General features: G+C 55.2%; 2 protein-coding genes and 1 non-coding gene across 6 annotated transcripts in view; 2 read left to right on the forward strand and 1 right to left on the reverse strand.

The window, feature by feature from the left end:
* Positions 1–1,425, forward strand: part of FANCI (FA complementation group I) — a 77,515-nt gene extending 76,090 nt beyond the window's left edge. For all 3 annotated transcript variants that reach the window (XM_068557483.1, XM_068557493.1, XM_068557502.1), the window contains one exon: positions 710–1,425. In XM_068557483.1, coding sequence (XP_068413584.1) covers positions 710–772 — 63 coding nt within the window. In that variant the 3' untranslated portion in view covers positions 773–1,425. The remainder of the gene's footprint in view (positions 1–709) is intronic.
* On the reverse strand, positions 622–18,395 carry POLG (DNA polymerase gamma, catalytic subunit). Of its 2 annotated transcripts, XM_068557525.1 has the most exons (23): positions 18,231–18,395; positions 16,675–17,451; positions 13,599–13,794; positions 12,511–12,675; positions 12,273–12,419; positions 12,044–12,123; positions 11,044–11,226; positions 10,784–10,938; positions 10,490–10,616; positions 9,324–9,560; positions 8,262–8,382; positions 7,968–8,054; positions 7,550–7,657; positions 6,888–7,048; positions 6,112–6,165; positions 5,904–6,021; positions 5,335–5,470; positions 4,987–5,233; positions 3,465–3,587; positions 3,174–3,342; positions 2,838–3,046; positions 1,706–1,866; positions 622–1,130 (listed from the first exon to the last, which is right to left on the reverse strand). In XM_068557525.1, the coding sequence occupies exons 2-23, from the start codon at positions 17,289–17,291 to the stop codon at positions 1,072–1,074; spliced, it is 3,660 nt and encodes a 1,219-aa protein (XP_068413626.1). In that variant the 5' UTR covers positions 17,292–17,451; positions 18,231–18,395; the 3' UTR covers positions 622–1,071. The 2 variants fall into 2 exon arrangements, with proteins under 2 accessions (XP_068413626.1, XP_068413636.1); XM_068557535.1 differs by lacking the exon at positions 3,465–3,587.
* Positions 18,396–18,629: 234 nt separating this feature from the next.
* TRNAR-UCG (transfer RNA arginine (anticodon UCG)) lies at positions 18,630–18,702 on the forward strand. Its single transcript has one exon. It is a non-coding gene; the product is annotated as a tRNA-Arg (tRNA).
* Positions 18,703–19,134: the final 432 nt, after the last annotated feature.

The raw sequence follows: 19,134 nt of genomic DNA on the forward strand, positions 1-19,134 counted from the left end.
TGGGTCTTCCCCTGTGACCTTTTGAGCCATTGGAAAATTACGAGCCCCAGCATTCTGGCTCAGAAAGCAGTTTACTTCCTCTTTTATCATGCCCTCATTCGAAGGAGGGCCACTCTATGATCAGCTCAGGTAGTCATGCCAGTTTCTTATCCTCCTTTTGCCCTCTGGTAAGACTAAAGGGAGAGGAACAAACCAGTTACAACAGCACACCGTGAGCCCTATAGCATCTCTGAAGCGGAACTCAATGTTTCCTTACCTCTAGTGCCTAAAATTTCTATCACCTCAGGTTTGTCTAACATAAACTGGGAGTTTACATAAAACACCCTGAATTTCTAGCTTCTCAAAAATTTTGAACTTACATTCTTCAGTTTATCACACTCCAAGCCATAATGCACCTGGCCCCGTCCACTCCCTTTGCCTACTAGGCATTTGCGTTCAGGGGAGTTATGTAGCATCTTGATGCCCCTTCTCTGTCACCTTGTCCCACGCATCTCCCCAGGTATAACAAAAGCCCCAAAAAAAGAAGTTAGCACCACCTTACTCTACTGTAGAACTCTCCCCATCTCCAACATAATTAACTCCCAGGAGTGGGAAAGGGGAGAAAGCATGACTAACACAGGCTTTGATGAGAAGATAAAGGATCTTTGTTTTTATTTCCACTGCCTCCGAGCAGGCTTATCACATTTAGAGCATTACTTCTCTCCCCTAGGGCACTGCATCAGAGCATGAGGGACAGAACAAAGAACCAGCCAAGAAGAAAAGGAAAAAATAAATGAAATGCCTGAGTTAATAACTTTGGGGCTTCTGCTTTCTTTTTACCCAACAAGCAACAATGCCCCCTTGTCCCACAGCCTGCACCAGTGTTGGCATCTTGGTTCTGAACTCAATTGCACCGTCAGTTAGAGGCAATCATTCTTGGCAGGTCCTGCTACTGAAAAATGGCTGGCCTTAGGCAAGCCCTTTTGCAAAAAGCACAGCTGAAAGCCTGAGTTTAGGAGCCTGCACCGCCCCGATGAAGCTCCACGGGAGCAAATACAGAGCCTCCAGGCAGAGCTACGGTCCAGGCTGGCTTCATTTTTCCAGGGAGCCTTTGGTGCGTTCAATTATCTGGTAAATATCCAGTGCTTCACCTGAAAAATAGTGCAAATTGGTTAGGATGCTTCCTCAAGAGTTGTTAACTCACAGGTCAGAAGTGAGAAAAGGAGCTTAATTAATGTTAAGGTCAAAAAGGACGGAAGGGTTCAGAGTAATTGCCAGGAATGGTAATGTTAACATTTGGGGAGGATCTGTTTTCTTTTTTGTATAAAATAAGTTTATCTTAGACACATAGAAAACAAGCTTTCTGATTTACTTGTTTGGCACTCAAAGCACAGTTTTTTCACTTAAGAATGTACTTTGACTTTATACAATAAATCTTCAAACATTTCCGTTGTGGTTGAAGAGGGAAGGGAACAGATGGAAGAAACCAGAGTTTCAAACATTCCTTCATTTACTATGAACAGCTTTCTAGAAACACATGCCTTTGTGATTTGAGCATCATGCTCACTTTGGAGCCAGGGCACATTATAAACTGAAATTAGCCCAGTACACAGCACAAGCGGCAGACTTCTTATCCTCTGATGCCCCAAGCTTCGTGTTGTCCAAGACCACTTTCTAGTCTGCCTCACGTCCTACGAGTAAGGAGGAACAAAGGTGTTGTGCTCACCCTCGGGAATCCCGTATCTCCTTTCCATCCCAGTTGGGTTGGAAGGGGTTTTACAATCCATGGTCACTTCCTTCCTGAGGCACTGGTCGATATCAACTGTACTGAAAAAGGCGACTGACTGGGGCAAGTCATTCAGACCCAGCTTGTAGGCAAACATGCACCTGAAAGAGACCCAACCTCCTCTCACAGTCATGTCCCTGCTGTGAATCCAGGAGAGATGACCTGGTATCAGTACAGCAGAGGCTCCCCCAAGCCAGCTCTGTTCACTTAGCAAAGAAAGCTGAAGGGCCAGCACTGCCCGCTATCCAGCAGCCGAACACCTCCCGCTGAGACACTCACGTGCAATTATGGACTCAAAACACACCTTTTTTTTTCCAGTTTGGTACACTTTATTGATTGATGTCAAAAATTTCAATTATTGGGCCAGAATTTGAATATACGAGGACTTTCATTAGCTTTGTTAAACATAACCCCCCAGGAGATGATTAAGAGGGCAGCGGAGACAGTGTTGAGTATTGTAAACATTCATTATTTACCCATTAATCAGGATAGATCATGGTTCCCAAACTGGTTCTGAGGGGCAGATCAACATGGAACTGTAACATCATTTAATGCAACCATATAAACTAGGAATTTTACTACAAAAAAATACAACTCAATATATAAAAAAATATGTTTTTAAAATCACATTTGAGTTTCCCCATTAACAATGTTTTCTGTCAGTATTCAGAATAACAAACTTCTGGCACTTAAGAATTAACATTTACGAATGGAAGAAAATATCTGTTTTCTATGGGTTGAGAAAAGCCTCTGTCATTTGACTTTCACGACAGAAAGGTGTGTTCTGAGGGGAGCACAATTTGAGAACTACTCTTCGGAACAACTGCCCTGGCTTCTACGTTCTCACCACCTCAGTGATCTAGTCTTGGTATATGACACTTTCAATCCCAAACAAATTTCTTCCAAAGGTTGAGGCCAGTCTTCTTTAAGACTGCTACAAATTTTAAAAATCAGAGATAAAAGTGGGAACATTTATTTCTGGGGGGATGAAAATTCAGATCATGCTCAGCCCGGTCCAAGCCCCACATATCTGGTATATGGTCAGGCCAGAGAGGCCACGGGCCTTGCCTACCTGGTCAAGAGGTTGGTGATCTGCAGGGCGAGGGCAGCGCGGTAGCGGTCCTCCTCCCGCACCAGGTAGCGAACCTCATCGTGGATGCTGATGCAGAAGCGCCCATCAATGGCAAACTCCTCAAACAGCCACTTCATGGCCACAAGCATGAGGTGTAAGTAGTCCACAGCGGAGCTCTGCACCACCCAATTCACACGGCTGGTCATAAACTGGGGAGGGAAGGTAGGCACAGGCGAGTAGTGTTAAACCACATACCAGTTCACTAGAGTAGGAGGTAGTACAGGAGCCCTGCCCTCCCTGCGACCCTCTCCCCATGTTCCAAGGGTAGTAGGATACCTCCCCCTGGACAGCAGAGGGCTCCAGGGCTCGGGTGATGCGGCAGCCCAGCACCGGGGTACGTGGTGTGTCAGACATCGCAATGCTCTCCAGCTTATTGAACATTTCTGACTCCGTGCCCCCCATCCAGGCTCGTTCAGCAACCACCTCCCACTTCTTCCATTGAGATCTGGGGGGCGAGAAACAGAGGGCAAGCTTTGTCTTTTAGCATCTTAGAGCTAAAAACAAAGCATCCCAGCTTTCCCCGGGCCAGCCCAGACCCGCCCTCCATCCTTAACAGACAGTTCTCACTTCCTAGAAGCTTCTCTCTGGATCTTGCGTAGATCCTGCAGGGAAACCCAGCCATCCTCGGTCCTGTCCACAGGGAGGTCCAACTCCCTCACCAGCCACTCGCCCTCATCTGACAGCCGATACCTGGGGTGGGGGTGGGGGTGGGGGTGCAGTGTCACAACTGTCATTCCCACGGGAACGCCTCTTCTATGCCAAACCCTGGGCTAGGAGTGTTCAATCCCACCTCACTCCACTTCCACAACCACCCTGGGGTCATGCCTATCCCCTACAAGCTCCACTTCAGAGGGGGGAAAAAGCTCAGAGATGCTAAGTGACTTTGTGGGATCACATAGCCAGGAAGAGGTAGAGCCTAGACAGGAACCCAGGATTTTGGGGACTACATGAGGGTAGCCCAATAAAGGACAGACTCCAACACAAGAACCACTACTGTTATTACTGTCCTAATGCCTTAGATACTGCACTGCCCCATGACCAACAGGTGGCATGTAGTAGTCCAGGAGGTAGCAAGAGCTATCACCCCACACTGGGGGGTGGGGGGGGGGGGTGCGCGTAGTGGGGACAGAACAGGCTACTCCCTGAAAGGGAGAGGACAGAAGACAGAACCTACAGCCAGGCCCGACTGACCCTTCTCAGTCCCCACTGCCCCAGACTCCCAGCTTCAGTGCAACTTCAGACATCACCAGGCTCATCCCCCGATGGCTCCAGAGCCACGTCACTCACCTGCTCAAAGGTGCACCAGGGTTTCCCCACCACCCCTCAGTCCAGACTCCTCTGTGAGGCCAGCAAAGGTTTCCACAACTAAGGCCCAATCTCTTCTGTCGTCACTGCCTTGCCTCCTCCGCCAGCACACGCCGCCCACGGTGCATGCCACCCCCAACCCCATGTCCTCCTCTCACCTCCGTGGACAATACTCGGCTCCCCTTTTCTGCCTTTATGCAGTTACTACTGAACTGTTATCACTTACTTTTAGTCTTTCCATGAGGTCAGCTAATTAAACACAGACACCGTATATTATACCCACGCAAGTCGTAAAGGCACCTCTCCTCCCTCACACTCGATTCAGGAACCCTCCTAGGAGGCTGCTGAGGCCCTGAGCAAACAATAGGTACTATGGGCGGAAGCAAACTGGAAGCCTGGGAAGGCTTTCTCCTCTGTCAAAATCAGTTTAAAGTCTCTGGTTTTCCGCAGGCCCTCCTGTCAGCTGTCTTCTACTAAACCGCCTGCTGTGGGCACGTGAGTTTGCAACCCCATGTTACTGTTTACTCTGCATGACCAGAGCTCTGACAGCATAACAAAAGCACAGCTTTAACTCTATGAGGAAAACTGACCATTAAGCAAGCAAATGTCACAACCCAAGGACAAACCACCCTAGAACTAGGTCACAGGGGTCTGGAGGGAGAGGGGCCAGGTGAGGACTCAGGTAATGGGAAGAGGTAGAAAAGAAGGGGGCGGTAAAGGTAGTAAAGCAAGCCCGAGGCCCTGGGGTAACGAACGTGGCTGTGGATGGGAGAGGCACCCTCACCTGCGGAGGCCCTTGGTGACCGCATACATCTGTCGGGCCTTCTCAGCTGCCTCCTGCCGCGTGAGCCGGTGGTTGAACTGCATTAGCAGGCGTTCAGCGAAGGGCTGCCCGGCCCCATAGATGCGGCCATAGTTGAAGACCTTGGCATGCTCACGGCTGATGCCCACTGTGGCAGCTGTCTTACTGTGTAGATCGGTGCCCCTGCTCTTCCTGCCCTGCAGTGTCATCCACCCAAAGGCTGTGCAGCCTGGGGAGCAAGGCAGAAGTGAGAAAACAGGCTTCAGAAATATTCCTCCCGGAGAGGCATCAGGCTGCCACCGCTTTGCTCCAGCCCTGGCTCCTGCTCACCATGCATGCCGGCAAAGTGGGCATCTCCAAGCACAGCTGCAATCCACAGCTCCTGGGAGTCCACATCAGCACCCACGAGGACGTAGCCGGGCGGGGCCTGCACCATGGCCTTCAACTCACTGCCTACTCGGTCAGGCTGCAGGAAGAGTGAGGTCAGACCCGACCTAGATATCCCAGTAGACTCCTCCCACCCATCCCTGGAGCCTGACTAGACTGAGAATGCTGGAGCCCTTCCTGAGGGGATGGCTTTAAGGAATGCCAGCCAGCAGTGCCCCAAACTCCACAGTTCCAGGTAAAGAATCCCTGCTCCATACCTGGCTCTATACCCGGCCCCATCTAGACTCCACAACAGCTGTGCCTAGCATGCCTTGTCAATGTCTGGCCAGGAGCAGGTGCCCAGAACATATTTGCTGAAAAGCTGGATGAGTTGTGAAGCTAGATTTGAACTTGAGTTCTGCCTGACCCAGATTTTAGGTTCCTTTTCATGCTCCTCAGCAAAGTCCCTCTGCAACCCCAGCTTCTAGACACAGGAGAGAAAGGGCGGGACCAGAGGTGCAGAGGACATATACCCGGGCGTTGCTGGCAGTGAGCCACGTGGGCTCTACAGCCCGTCGAGTGATGGTGCCAGCGGTCACGACCTGGGGCAGGATGGCCCCATAGCGGCCTTCCTCATCATAGTGTGGGTGCCTGGGGGGAGGACACGAGGCTCAGCAGCTTGCTTGGGTCCTAGGACCCGCCCCCATTTTCCCGTTCCCACAACCACTTGCCAGGACATACCTGGTCACAGCACGGGGCAGAGCTGACCTGGGCAGCCACACCACCATCTGGGAGCTGTGGGGACAGACGGATTGCTCAGCACAGCCATAGGGAGCACACTCCATCCCCCATCACAACACGGCCCTCATTTGCCCAGCTTTGGGGGCTGCTGTGCCCCCTCCTTGCCCAGCCTCAACGCTCTTCCCATTGACTTGACTCAGGGTGGGCCTAGCATCCACCAGTCTAGGAGCATAAGCCACCGGGAACTGGCCAGGCATCTGAGGCAGCTTCGGCCCCCGTCCTGGAGTATCCATGAGACACCCAGCACCAGCCCTGCCACCACTGCCTTTTCCAGGCTCAGGGCAGACTTTACCGACCCATCACAGCACCCTTCTCACAAGAGTGTGCCGCTGGCAGCCACAAACCCCTCGGAACTAGCCTTCGATCCATTTGCCATTCGCAGCCTACAGGACCCACTCCCAGGCCCCAACAGAGCTTACAGGTTACTAGCCCTCCATGGAAGGGGCCGCAGAGCTGGGAGGGGCCGCCAAGGTCCTACAGTACCACTCTTTTTACATAACAGGGAAACTGCAGCTGGAGAGGGAACGAGTCTTGCCCACGGTCCCATGGCACCAGGACCACAAGCAGCCAGGCCTCTAGACCAGGCTGTCCCTCCACTGCAGCACAGGCTGTCAGGGGCCCCTGGGTGGGAGGCAGGGGAAGGGATCCCAAGACTGCAGTAACCCGGCCAGAGGCACGGACAGACAGCATGTCTCTGCCCTCCCACGGTGACCCACCTGATACGTTTATGGGCGTTCCTCCAAAAAGAAATCATTTTGTTGATTTCCAAGGCACGGGGCCCACTGGCACCTCCTGGGCCAGCCTGCAGGGTGCCGTCCTCCATCTTGGGCAGGAAGTCTTTGGCAAAGGGGCTGCCCACATTGCAGCTGTTACCATCCTGAAAAGAGCAAAAGAAGCAGGGGCTGGAGGCACATGGCAGACCCCTAGCTGGGGAACTGATGCCCTGTGTGCCTGGGCTCTGCCCAACACTGAGCCCGGAACCTCAAGCAGAGCGGTCTGGGGCAAATCCCCGATTGCAGCGCGTGCGCACACACACACACGCACACACAGGCACTAACACACAGACACAAACAAACCTAGCTCCCCTCACAGTAACAGTCATCAGTCAACAGATCCTATCATGTACCAGATGTGGCACTAGACACCTGACATGCCCTGTGTCATTTAATTCCACCACCATGCCCCTCACCACCCAATTTTCAGAAGGAAGACAAAGCCTCAGAGAGATGGCAACATTTGTCTGAGATCATACTCTGCGCCACTACTACCAGCATTCCTGCAAAAAGGGAGTCTCCTTGTTTGAGTCACTCTGGAGGCCTACTGTGCTCCCTGAGCACAGCGAGGACACCACAGAACAGGCATGAACCAGGACACACACCTTGTGAGGCAGCTTGAAGAACCAGCAGCCGGGGATATCCACATCATTGTAGGGTCCGTTGCCATGGTGATAAGCTGGCTGGCTGGCTTTTGGGCCGCCAGCAGCAGTCTGTGGGGGCCACACACCTAGATCAGGCCCTGCTCCAGCACCTGCATTCAGCGAGGGCCATGGGGTAGGGGGTGGGAAAAGGGCCTGAAATGGCGAGCAGGTAAGCTGGGAAATGACAGGATGGCTATGAGGTCTCAGGCTTCCTCCTTGGCCTCCAACAAGTATGGGGCCACCCAAAGGCAGGGCAGCCATCTCCCAGCTCCCCAAGACCCTGGGAATTCTCTGGGGGGAAAGAGCTACTTGGGCACAAGAGGAGGGCCCTGCCACCCAACACCCACCCAGACAACCCCTGAGCAGGTGCCCAGCTCACCAGAGCTGGGGGTTGACCTGGAACTGCCACTCGCAAGTTCTCCATCCTGGCCTCGGCCTCCACTTCTAAGCAGCCCATTTCTTCCACCTGGATGGGCCCAGGTACCAAGGAAGTGAAGCAGGGGGCTGGCTTGGCCCAAATCCACCACCCCTCCCTGCGACACGCAGACAGCCCAGGACAGCCTGGGGTGGGCAACTGAGCGCATCCGGCACCCCGCCCCCACCCAAAAGGCCGCCCCTTCCTAGAGGGAACAGAGCCCCCTCCCCAGAGCTCAGGCTCAGAGCCCGCCCTCACCGTCTGCCACATGGCACTGCTGTCGGTGAGCAGGAACTCCTCAGCCAGGTCTGCCTCCTGCAGCTCCAGCTGCTGCTTCCCCTGTTCAAGACAGTGCTTCCTGTACAGGGACTCGATGGCTCTGCGCAGAGAACAGCAGCAGCAGCCTCTGATTACCGGGTGCCCCCTCCGGGCCAGGCAGCTCGCTGGGGGCCTTCCGCGATTCCCTCCGTTTAGCCTCAGAATCAGCTCTGAGGCGGAAGTGGACAGCACTTCCCCTGGTTCATAGACAGGGAGTGACAAATTGAAAACGACAGCACAATGGTGGCAGGCTGGGTTTCGAGGCCTGGGCTGACTCAAATCTAAGCGCTTCTCCCCAGAGCCGCCACCTCCCCGGGGAAAAGGTCTGGGAGCTGAGCAGTGGGAAGTCAGGGCCGGGCCCTGCCCCAGGCTGGCTCCTGCCCGCTCATCCATCCTGCAGCTCAAAGGAGCAGGCTGATCCCTGCCCCTCTGTCCTAACGCCCCACGGGTGGGTTCAGGCTGCCCCGCAGAGCCAGGACTCTCAATTCTGGGCCACTTCAAGTGCTATGGCTTCTCCCCAACACCTGCCTGTCAAAAGCTCAAGGGTTTGTGAGCTCAGACAAGAAACTGACTTCCCTAGGCCTTTGTTTTGCCAACTCTAAAATGAAGATAACCATGGGACTGCCTGGGGAACAAACGAGGGAAGCACTGTAAAAGGTTTATTAACACAGAGTATAATCAGTGCTCAGTAAATTATACTAAAAAAAGGGGGACAAAGCTCATCCCCCCTGTCACTTCCAACAGCCCTCCCTCTGCACACTCCTGTGAGGGCAGCTGGGCTGCCAGGCCCAGGAGCAGGGCCTCAGTCCCACCCACTCCAAGCACCACGCCCTCAGCCCCACAGGGCTCTGAGGCCCAGACAGAAAAGGCAGCCACCAAAGAACTAGAACCCAGACTCTCAGACCCGAGCTCTTTCCACTAGCCTGAGCTGGGTTTGGTCTCTCCAGCAAGGGGAAGGGGTCCCTAGCCTCCAGCCCCTTCCTCCCTGAGCCAGAGCCTTACATGTAGGGGCAGGCCACCCCAGCCGACGTTAGGCCGCTGCCTGGTGGCACCTTAGCCAGGTTGTCCCGCCGCCCGGGCACCAGGTATCCCCAGCCATGCCGCTCCGAGTAGTGCAGAGGGAAGCCATCCCAGGTCAGCGCCATGAGTTTAGGTGTGACCCGCATCTGGAGACTGAGGAGACTGGGGCCTGGGGTCCACGCAGGGTCATCTAGCCGGGGACAGAGCTTCCGATACCACCTATGACCCGCCAGAAGAGAGCAGTGTCATGGTGGTCGGGGGAGGACAGTGTATGACGGCAAGGGCCCCCACCCACTCTCCAAGACCCCAAGGCTTTCTGGTGACCTCAGCCTACAGTCACCATCCCTTCCCTCTGGGATACAACCAGGACCCCCACGGAGTCCCCTAGAATAATTCGAATATCCCAGAAGGAAAGATCCTATGTCAGCCCCCCTGTACTACTCAGAAGCCAGGACCCACATGCATAGCCTAGGGCTGGACTCCTTCCCCAGCTCCATTTCATGCAGGGAAACTGCCCAGAGGAGCAAGTAGATCTGCCCTCCCACCGCTGCTCTAAAGGCACACCAGGGCCTTCAGAGCTCCATCCCTCACGTGCTGTTCACCGGAGCCAACACAAGGGTGAGGCAAGTAAGGCACTCAGGGCACAAAATTTAAGGCGGCCTCATCTCAGGCAAATGTAAAGTTGGCACTCTGCTGTTCACCCGGGCTGCCCTTATTTTCTCATCTCTGCCACTCTATGGGGTGTGAATGAAGAGTCACCTCCTCAAGGAAGCCTTCCTTGATTTCCCCAGGCAGAGTCAGGCACTGCCTCAACACTGATGGATATAAACTCCAGCTGCGCTGGCTGGTCTGCACAACTGGCTCCTCCCAGGGAGAAGCTACTAGAAAGAAGGGAGTTATGTTCCTATTTGTACTCTCAGAGGCTACTATGAGGCCCAGCACACAGCAGGTGCTTAGTGCACTTGTACTGCTTGAGTCCAGTGACCCAGGGGTCAGAGCAAACTGGAAGACGGCAGGAACAAATGGCAGCAGGTTACTAAGGGCCCATATGCACACCACCCCCTGTGCTGGGGCCCAGAATAAGGGTGTCCCAGGGTGGAGGGAGGGGCAAGGATGGCCGCTGGACATGTTAGGGAGACAGGGCTCACCCTGGGTGCCCAGGAAGGTGCTGGGGCCGCTTGGGCAGGAGCTCTGTGGTCCCCCTCAGCTGCTCCAAGCAGGCGCGAGCCATGACATCTCGCTGAAACTCCTCCTCCTCACTGGGGGGGCCAGGGTCTGCACAGGGTCGGGGAGGACAATCAGGACCAGAGAAGGGTCTCTCACAAAGACCTGCCCAGCCTACTCATCTCCGGAAGGCTGGAGCAACCCCTTCCAAGGGACCCCCGGGTCCCAGGACCTTCCCAGGGTCCATCCCTGCCCCACCTCCCGCCCATGTTCCCCACCTTCCTGATCCTTGGGATCCCCAGGGGCCTCGGGCCCCTCGACAGGCAACTTGCTGGCTGTGGCCGGCTCCTTCCTCTTCACCTTCTTTGCCTTCTTCTGCTTAAATTCCTGTAGGTCCCACTCTAGGTCCCAGAGCCAGGGATCTTCTTTGTACCTGCACAGCCAGTCCACCAGGGCAGGGCTAAGGCCAAGCCGAAGGCCAGCCCTCCCACCTGCCCACCCCCTGCAGGGGGATCCTGCCCGCCCAAGGCCTGGCTACCTCTCTCCTGAGAGCAGCTGGCAGGCATCATTGGCCAAGTCCATCAGCGACTTCTTCATCTCCCACTGGAGCTCCTCGTAGGTGCTCTGTGCCTCCGCCAGGTAACGCTCCCAGTTCTGGTTGACGGGCAGGTAGGAGACACCCATCTCCAACATGCCAGCCAGAGTCACCGGGTGGGGACACCTTGAGGACAAACACCAGGGCTGCCATAAATGACCACAGGAGGCAAGGCTTTGGCCCAATCCCTGGGCCAGCCTGGCGATCCTCAACCCAACCACCCACGTCAGACAGACAGGGGTTTAAACCCCAGCTCTACCGTTTCCCAGCCATGAGACCCTGGGTAAGTCACTTCATCTCTCTGAGCCTAAGTTCCTTCATCTATAAAATGGGAATAATACCATTCCATCCTCAGGGGTAATGGGGGAATGACAGATCACAAAAATGAAAATGGCTGCCATTTGCTGAGTAATGGCTAAGCGCCAGGCACTGTGCTACAACCCCATACACACAAAAGATCATACAAGAACCTCACAACTGTAGTCAAGTATATTTGTGTATGCTTCACAGATAAGAGCATTGAGGCTCAGAGAAACCAAGTAACTTGCCCAAGGTCAAATGAGTTGGATAGGATAATCAAGATTAGAACCAGGTCTGGCTGACACTTATGACTCTGACCACATCATAAAACTGACTCACTAGCAAACATAACCAAGACGGATGCGAAGTCCTTGGCTCAGGATCTGGGTTCAGAGACGGTGCTTAGCAAACCAGGACCACGCACATGAAACAAGCACAGCCTCAGTGCCCCCCTCCAGGGCACTGTAGAAACCCCAGAGTTCAAGGCCCAGCTGGGCACCACTGGACAGAGTGGCTCCATGCTCTCAGCCCAGAAAGGCTAAGGCCCCCAGCCTGAGAAAGGCCCGGCACCACCTGGTTACGGTGGGCCTGGGTACCAGGAACCCACTGACCCCCATGGGTTCCCAGAGGGGCTCTCCCTCACCTCTCCAAGAAGAGCGGTAGCTGCTGCTGGAAAACCTCATAGGTGGCCCACACGTCCTGGGCACAGTACTGCATCAGGTCCTGGCACAGGCGACAGGAAGGCGCTGGGTGGGCAGCCATCCCACTACCACCACCGGGCCTCTCAGGGTCAGGTCTGGCAGCTACGCTCCCCAGGGTCGCTAGGGGTCTGCCACAGCCCATGTCCCCAGAGCCCCTCTCCACCACCATACCTGGAAGTTCTCACGGATGTCCTTCATGCTACCCTTGACAAACAGCTCGCGGGGCTCCTTCTCTAAGCGAGGCCCCCCCACGTAGAGGCTGTGCACGTCTGCCAGATTATTGACACTGCTGATGTCCAGCCAGTCCCAGGATGAGATCTGGAGGCCAGAGCAAGGGACATGGCAGATCAGCTCGGTCCCAAGCCAGACAGGCAGGCCGGGGACGGGGTCCCCCCCAGTGTGCTCTCACCGCTGGGCCGTTGGCTTTGCTCTGGGATTTCTGGCCTCGCTGTGTGGGGTGCCGGGCTTTGCGCTTGCCCTGCTTGGCTGCCATCCACAGACTGCGCTGGAAGCTGCTTAGCCCTGAGATGGCCATGTGCATGCTCATGGTGTCCAGGAAGCGCATGCGGGAGCCCTGAGGAGGAGAGGCTGCAGCTGAGGGGCCAGCCTACTCCTGCTTCGGCACTTCAGCCCACCAGCAGCACCTCAGCCTCCCCTCCCAGCCCACAGCCTCCCAACGCTAAGGACAGAGTGTCTTCATGCTTGCCAATGCTTGTCCCTCCACCTGTGAGGGGCCTGCCTTCTCAAACCCTAGCCACCCTTGAAGGCGCAGGCCTGGTTGAATCCCAACACACAGGCCTTCCCAGCATCTAGCAACAGCTCCAGGGGCACCTTGGGAACACAGTGGCCAAAACGAGGCCTTCCAAGCTATCAGGCTCGGCCCCCAGCCCTGCCGCTCAGAAGCGCTGTGGCCCTGGGCAAGTCAACAAGGCTGTCTGAGCCTCAGCACCCTCAGCTAGAGGTTAAGGCTACTCTCACCTGCCCTGCCTTTCTCCTAGGGCACTTTTCACAGAATTAAGAATTGCCACAACTATGGTTCTGAGTGTTTGATGTGTGCACCGTTCAAACCCTCTCAACAATCCTATGAGGTAGCTTCTGCCATCTCCCTCTCTTTACAAATAAGGAAACTGAGGTTCAGTTTCCTTAGTTGTAAAGGGACGTTAAGAGGCTCGTGCTGCTCACCAGTGGCCAAGGCAGGATGGGAGCCCAGGCCGTGGAGCCCACGGCCTCCAAAGACCCAGGCTAAGCTCTAAAATGCCGCACAGAGAAAGGGCCATTAGTACCCTGTGACAACTCAGGTCCTGTGCCAGGCAGACCCTAGGGACAGAACAGCTGGGTACAGGGACCACGGGCAGGGCTGGTCAACAGGAGGCCCTGTAGCTTCTACAAAGGCGATGGAGGCACTGGCCAGGAAAAGCAATGCCTTCCCTAGCCACTGAGAGCAGGGCTCTTAGCCCACCCCGTGCCAGAGCCTGCATTTGGCCCCATGAACCATACCCGGATCAGGTACTGCTCCCTGACATGGGCCCGGTCGAAGGACACGTTGTGCCCCACCACTAACTGCTCCTGCCAGTCTCGCTGGGTGGGGCCGCCGGCACTGGCAGGGACCTCCAGGGGAATGAGGTCAGCCGGCGACAGCTGGCTGGTCCAAGAGTAACGCTCTTCCACCAGCCGCCGGCTGCACCAGGAATACCTGAGGGAGGTGAGAGGCAGGCAGGTTCAGCACGGAGGCATTCAAGTTCCGCTCCACAATCCCCACTGCACACCTACCACCACATGCCAGGCCCTACACTAGCAGCTGGGGTACAAGGGAGACCACGGGGTGCTCCTAGTCCTCACAGAGCTAGAGGTCGGGTGGGGTGCTGTCCGGGTATGTGTTGGGAGCGCGGAGGAGTTACAAAAGCTTCTTTACTTTTCAACCTCCACAGAGAGAAAGGGAGCTAAGTGCCACAGTCCCGAGTGTCCCGGATGGGCATTCAGCCTGGGCCATCAAGGTGTTTGTTACGCCCAGGGCTCATCAAGTCTGTGCTTGGCTCTGAGGTGTCTTAATGACCATTATCAACCCCTCACGTCTATAAGCACAAAATGGCTAATGTTCAAAGTGCTAGTAAAGAAGAGAGACAATTATAATAAAACCCAGAGTGGAATTTTTTTAATTGAAAGTGGCAAAAAAAAAAAACCCAAAAAAGACAAATGCTGCACACATGTACAGGATGAATCATCTGACGACTGGAAAGATTCTGAAGGACAAAGAGCGAATCACGCACCTTATAGAAGGTGCTGTCTCTCTGAGCAACCACCCTCAGTGAGAGACCAGGGAAAGTGCCGGAATGGAGGAAATGTATGCACATGTGCTAGGAAATATGTGCTAGGGTTGGGGTGGGAGGGGCAGGGGATGAGTGCTGCCTGCTGGGGGCCGGACACTGATTCAGGAAAAGGCTGGAGTTTGCTCAAGATCCACAAGACTAAGTGTGGGGAAATGGCCACTGAGCAAAAGCTTTTTGTGAACCACAGATTACGCCAAAGGGTCAAGGCCACTCAGCATCAAAGTGAGTGACGAGACCACATGTGTGGCCACCACAGCTGCGAACAAGCTGCCTGTTTCCCTTACGGTGGGGAGGAGGGGTTATCTGCCGCAACAGTTACAACAAACATAAAACTAGTTTCTTTGGGGGAAGGGGTTACCAGCAAAAAGAGGTTCCTAGTGTTAAACGTGGTAAAATCTAACTCACACTCCAAATGATGGGAAAACACTCAGGGGCTCAAGTTGAAACCTCCTCCCCTTTCAATTCAACATGTCAAAGCCCTCAAACACAACACAGAAGAAAAGGCTGAAGGATGTCAAATATTTGAGGCTGTGGTGATGACAGGGACTTTAGTTGCAATAAAAAGCCAGAATGGTGTCAAGATCCGGGTCTGCAGCTGTGCATGAGAACCATCTTGTTAAATTTATTTGTGATAAAAAAAGAAGAAAGCCAAAATGCAAACACCTCTGGCAAATTTAAGATGAGCCAGAACCAATGCCGTTAACACTACACTTTTCCTGTGAATCTTAGATCAGTGTTGACAGCCTGTGTAATGTCCCTCTGGTCTGATGACCAAAGCCCTTACCAGCAGCCTTCGGGAAGCTGCCCTCTGGGCCATCCAAGGCTTCTCCCTCCCACTGGAAACCGCGGGCTGCTCAGGAACCTGATGTTACGCAGCCACGCGGCAGGGATGTGCCCAGGTTAAAAGTGGACTGCTGTCAGGGCCCCATCTGGCACCCCCCACCCCCCCACAGTCAGGCTCCCAAAAGGAAGGCCCCAGCATGAGCCCAGTCCTCAGCAACGGCTTCTGCCGCCAGGCAAACTGCACAGTGCCCCCAGTACCACCGGCAAGAATGCAATGAGAATGAGAGGAGGATGGGAAGGACAGGGAGAGAAAGAGATGAAAAATTAGCAGAGGAAGAAGGAGGAAAAGAAAAAAGGGACTTCAGGGAAATTGGCCAAGAATGACCAAAAGATCAAAAAACAAGTCCTTGTCACTGGTTTCCTAATTTCCTTTCAGCCACCACAGTCTACTTTACTTCCTCAAATGATGGACAGTATTCCCTCTATTTTGACCATCAAGTTACACAGTAAGCACTGAGATTCTCATCTTAACTGGAACTAAGTCAATGAGGAATCATCTAGTTTTGCTCTTTTCAGCCGTTAATGCCTACCTTATCTATTTAGCCATGTTTTCACCATTTTCAACTGCATATTTAACATTTCGCAGCTTTCTTTACAAAGATGTAGCTTCCAATAGGAATAAAGAAACTGCCAACTTTTTTGCTGGCCATGCCTGAAAGCATTAAGGTTGTAAATAGTATTTTAATCCTGGAATGAAGAATAAAAAAGGGGAGAAACAGTACTGCCATCATTGTTTGAAAAAGAAACTTGGGTAGCACTTAGAAAGTTATTAAAAAAGAAAAGAGAGATCGGATATACCTTTTGGGGACAAAAATGCCTGCAAGCCTGCTTGGAAGGCTGGGGGAAGGAAGCAGTTTCCCAACTGGGGGTGGTCACGGGGGTGTTACCTGAGGGGAGTGGGTATTTGGAAACAGTGAAATGGGTCGGGCGGGGATTTGGTCTGGCATTTAAGGGAGCAGCTGGGGATGCTGAGTGTCCTATACTGCCTGGGACATTCCCGCAAAAAGGAGCTTTCTCCTGCCCAAAATTACCAAAAGCATCCCCAAACGGAAACACTGTTCAAATGTCTTGGACTAACTTCTCAGGAAGCTACTAGGGAAAGGGGGAAGGCACCAAATCAAGGTGATTTCAAGTGGTCTCCCAGTCAGTCTCAAGTTCAACACTACTGTGATTCTCTGCACAGCCCCTATCACCACGTGACATTTGCTTGGGTGTTGTTTACTACCCATACCTTCCTACCAGAAAATAAGGTCTGTAAAAGCTGGGGTCAAGCTTGTTTTAGTTCACCACTGAGTCCACAGTCCCTGGAAATCCGCCCACCAGACACATAGTGGGAGCTCACCAAACTATTAAGCTGGGCCCCCCACGTGTGCTCAAGTCCCCTGACCCCCGCCCATACTCACCAGGCCGAGGGGGATATGGCCACCGCCAATGTGGGGCAAGTTCCCTCTGCCAAGCAGACCTCCACGTCGAACACCAGGGCCCGCTCCTCGGGGATGGCCACGGGTTCGGCCTCCCCCGCGGGGCCGTACCGGGTCCAGCCCTCCGCCCAGGCCCAGCTCGGGGGCCGGGGGGCCAGCTGGGCCTGCAATAACAAGTTGGCCGCCTCCAGGTAGGGCAGGCTCTGCTTCTGGGCCAGGAGGCGGAAGTGCTGGTCCAGGCTGCCCCCGTAGAGGGGCGGCAGGCGCAGCTCCACGTCGGGCAAGGACGCGGCCGGCTGACCCCAGAGCCCGTGCTTCTGCAGGTGCTCGACGCTGCGGCGCACCGCGGCCTCGCCGGGCATCTCCCCGCCGTGCCCGAAGATTTGCTCGTGAAGCCCTCTCGAGAGCATCTGGATGTGCAATGGGTTGTGCCGCAGCTGCCCGCCCTCCGAGGACGGCACTGGCGGCGGCTGCGGCTGCGGCTGCCCGTCGCTGGGGACGGGGACGGAGGCGGAGCTGGAGACCCAACGCCCCGGAGCTGGAACCGGCCCTGGCCCGACGGTGGCGCCGGCCACCTTCCTCCAGAGCAGGCGGCTCATGGTTGGTGCAGGGAGCCCCCCGCTGGGAGTCAGCACACCTGGCTTTGGGCTCCAGCTTGGCAGCTTCTACTGGCTGAGAGACGTGGTGAGAGACACGTCCTGTCTCTGTTTTCCTGTCAGTGAAATGGTTCTGACCATGCCTGCCTTCCACCCACAAATCCTAAAGGAGACAGATGATATACAGTGTTACTAATTACACACGTAACATGTGTGATATTAACAGCCATCATTCCTTGAGCATTTTCTGCGGCCCAGGCAGTGTGCCAGGCGCCTTTAGGTACATTTTCTCAGTGAATCATCAGACAACCATGGGAAATAGCAATACCCCTCCTGAGGAAAACTGAGGTTCACGTAAGTTCATCAGGGAAGGTTGACGGCCGTGGTTAAGAGGGCAGACTCTGGATAGAAGGACGCGGGTTTGAGTGCCGGCTCTGGCTCTTACGAGACGTGTGACCTTGGGCAAGCTCCTTAGGCCCCAATTTCCTACTCTGTAAAATGGGGTTACGGATTCTACCTGTCATACAGAGCTGCTGTTTGGGTGACACAGGGCGAACACGCCGCGCGGCCCGGCCCTCGGCAAGCCCTCGGCAAATGGTGGCTGCCGTTATCGCGACCGCCGTAGCCCGAGGGCCTAGCGCCTTTAGGAGACAGCGCCCGGATTCGAACCCACCAGGTGGGCCGCCGTCCCGCGGGGCCCCCACCCACGCCCGAGCCCGGGCCCAGCAGGCCGAGGGCGCCCTGCAGGGGGCGTCGGCAGCGGCCCCCGCGCTCCCGGCCGTCCGACCAACCGACCGCTAGCCTGAGCCCGGCGGCCGCGCCGCGGTGCGCCCTGGGACCAGCCTCCGCCCAGCTCAGGGCCTCGCTCCCTGACTGGAGAGGGAGGGGCCGCGCCGCCGCTCAGGGACCCGGCCTCCCCCCAACGCCGAACCCGCCGGAAACCTCAGTCCGCCCGGTGCTTCCTGGTCTGCGGCTCCCGACCCCAGGCCGGCGGCGCGGCGTCTCCCTCCGCGCGGCCTATGCAGCCTCGGGGTGGCGTGTGACCTGCACCGGAGCAGTCCGCCTCGCTGGCAGCCTCAACTTCCCGTCTGCGCCCCGCTCACTCCCGCGGCTACCCGAGAGGCAAGAGGGAGACTCCCAGCGCGACCAATAGGAGAGCCAAAAGTGGACCGGTCCGCCCGTGGGGTGGGGAGGAAGGACTTCCGGGTGGGCCTTCCCTGCAGAACTCTGGGAACCAAGGTCCAACCTCCCCTGCTCAAGAAGCAGATGGATTGGTCCTGGGCAAGCCGGTGGGCGGTAATAATACTTTTTAGATTGTCCAAAGAACTTCAACTAGCGGGCGGCCGCGTGGCCTAATGGATAAGGCGTCTGACTTCGGATCAGAAGATTGCAGGTTCGAGTCCTGCCGCGGTCGCAAGGACGTCTCAACATTTTTGGCTCATTCCTTCTTCGGAATTAAGTACCGGAATACTACGAAATGCTGTCGCTGATTACCACCCCACGTGGAAGTCTGGGAACACCAAGATTTGCCGGAGTAACTACCCCCACACTCCACACCCAGTATGTCCCACTGAAATTGCTCCCTTGCTTCCTCTGGGGGCGGGAGTGGTGGTACTTTTCTAAAATGTACCTTACGCGCTCACACCCCCACGCTGGTAGAGTGGGGGGGCGGGTGGGCATCCTACGCGGAAACCCCGATTTTAAATAAACTGATACGTGGGAATAACAGAGACTCACGTTTGAAGGGAACCCCCTCCCTCTCTTCATCCTGGGCAATTCTGATGGGTAAAAATACTGCCTTTCGTTGAACCCGAATCTGCCGCCCGGTAGATTAAGCCCTCGCCCC

The sequence above is a fragment of the Eschrichtius robustus genome, chromosome 1 (genome assembly GCF_028021215.1).
Source record: "Eschrichtius robustus isolate mEscRob2 chromosome 1, mEscRob2.pri, whole genome shotgun sequence".
Classification (NCBI taxonomy): domain Eukaryota; kingdom Metazoa; phylum Chordata; class Mammalia; order Artiodactyla; family Eschrichtiidae; genus Eschrichtius; species Eschrichtius robustus.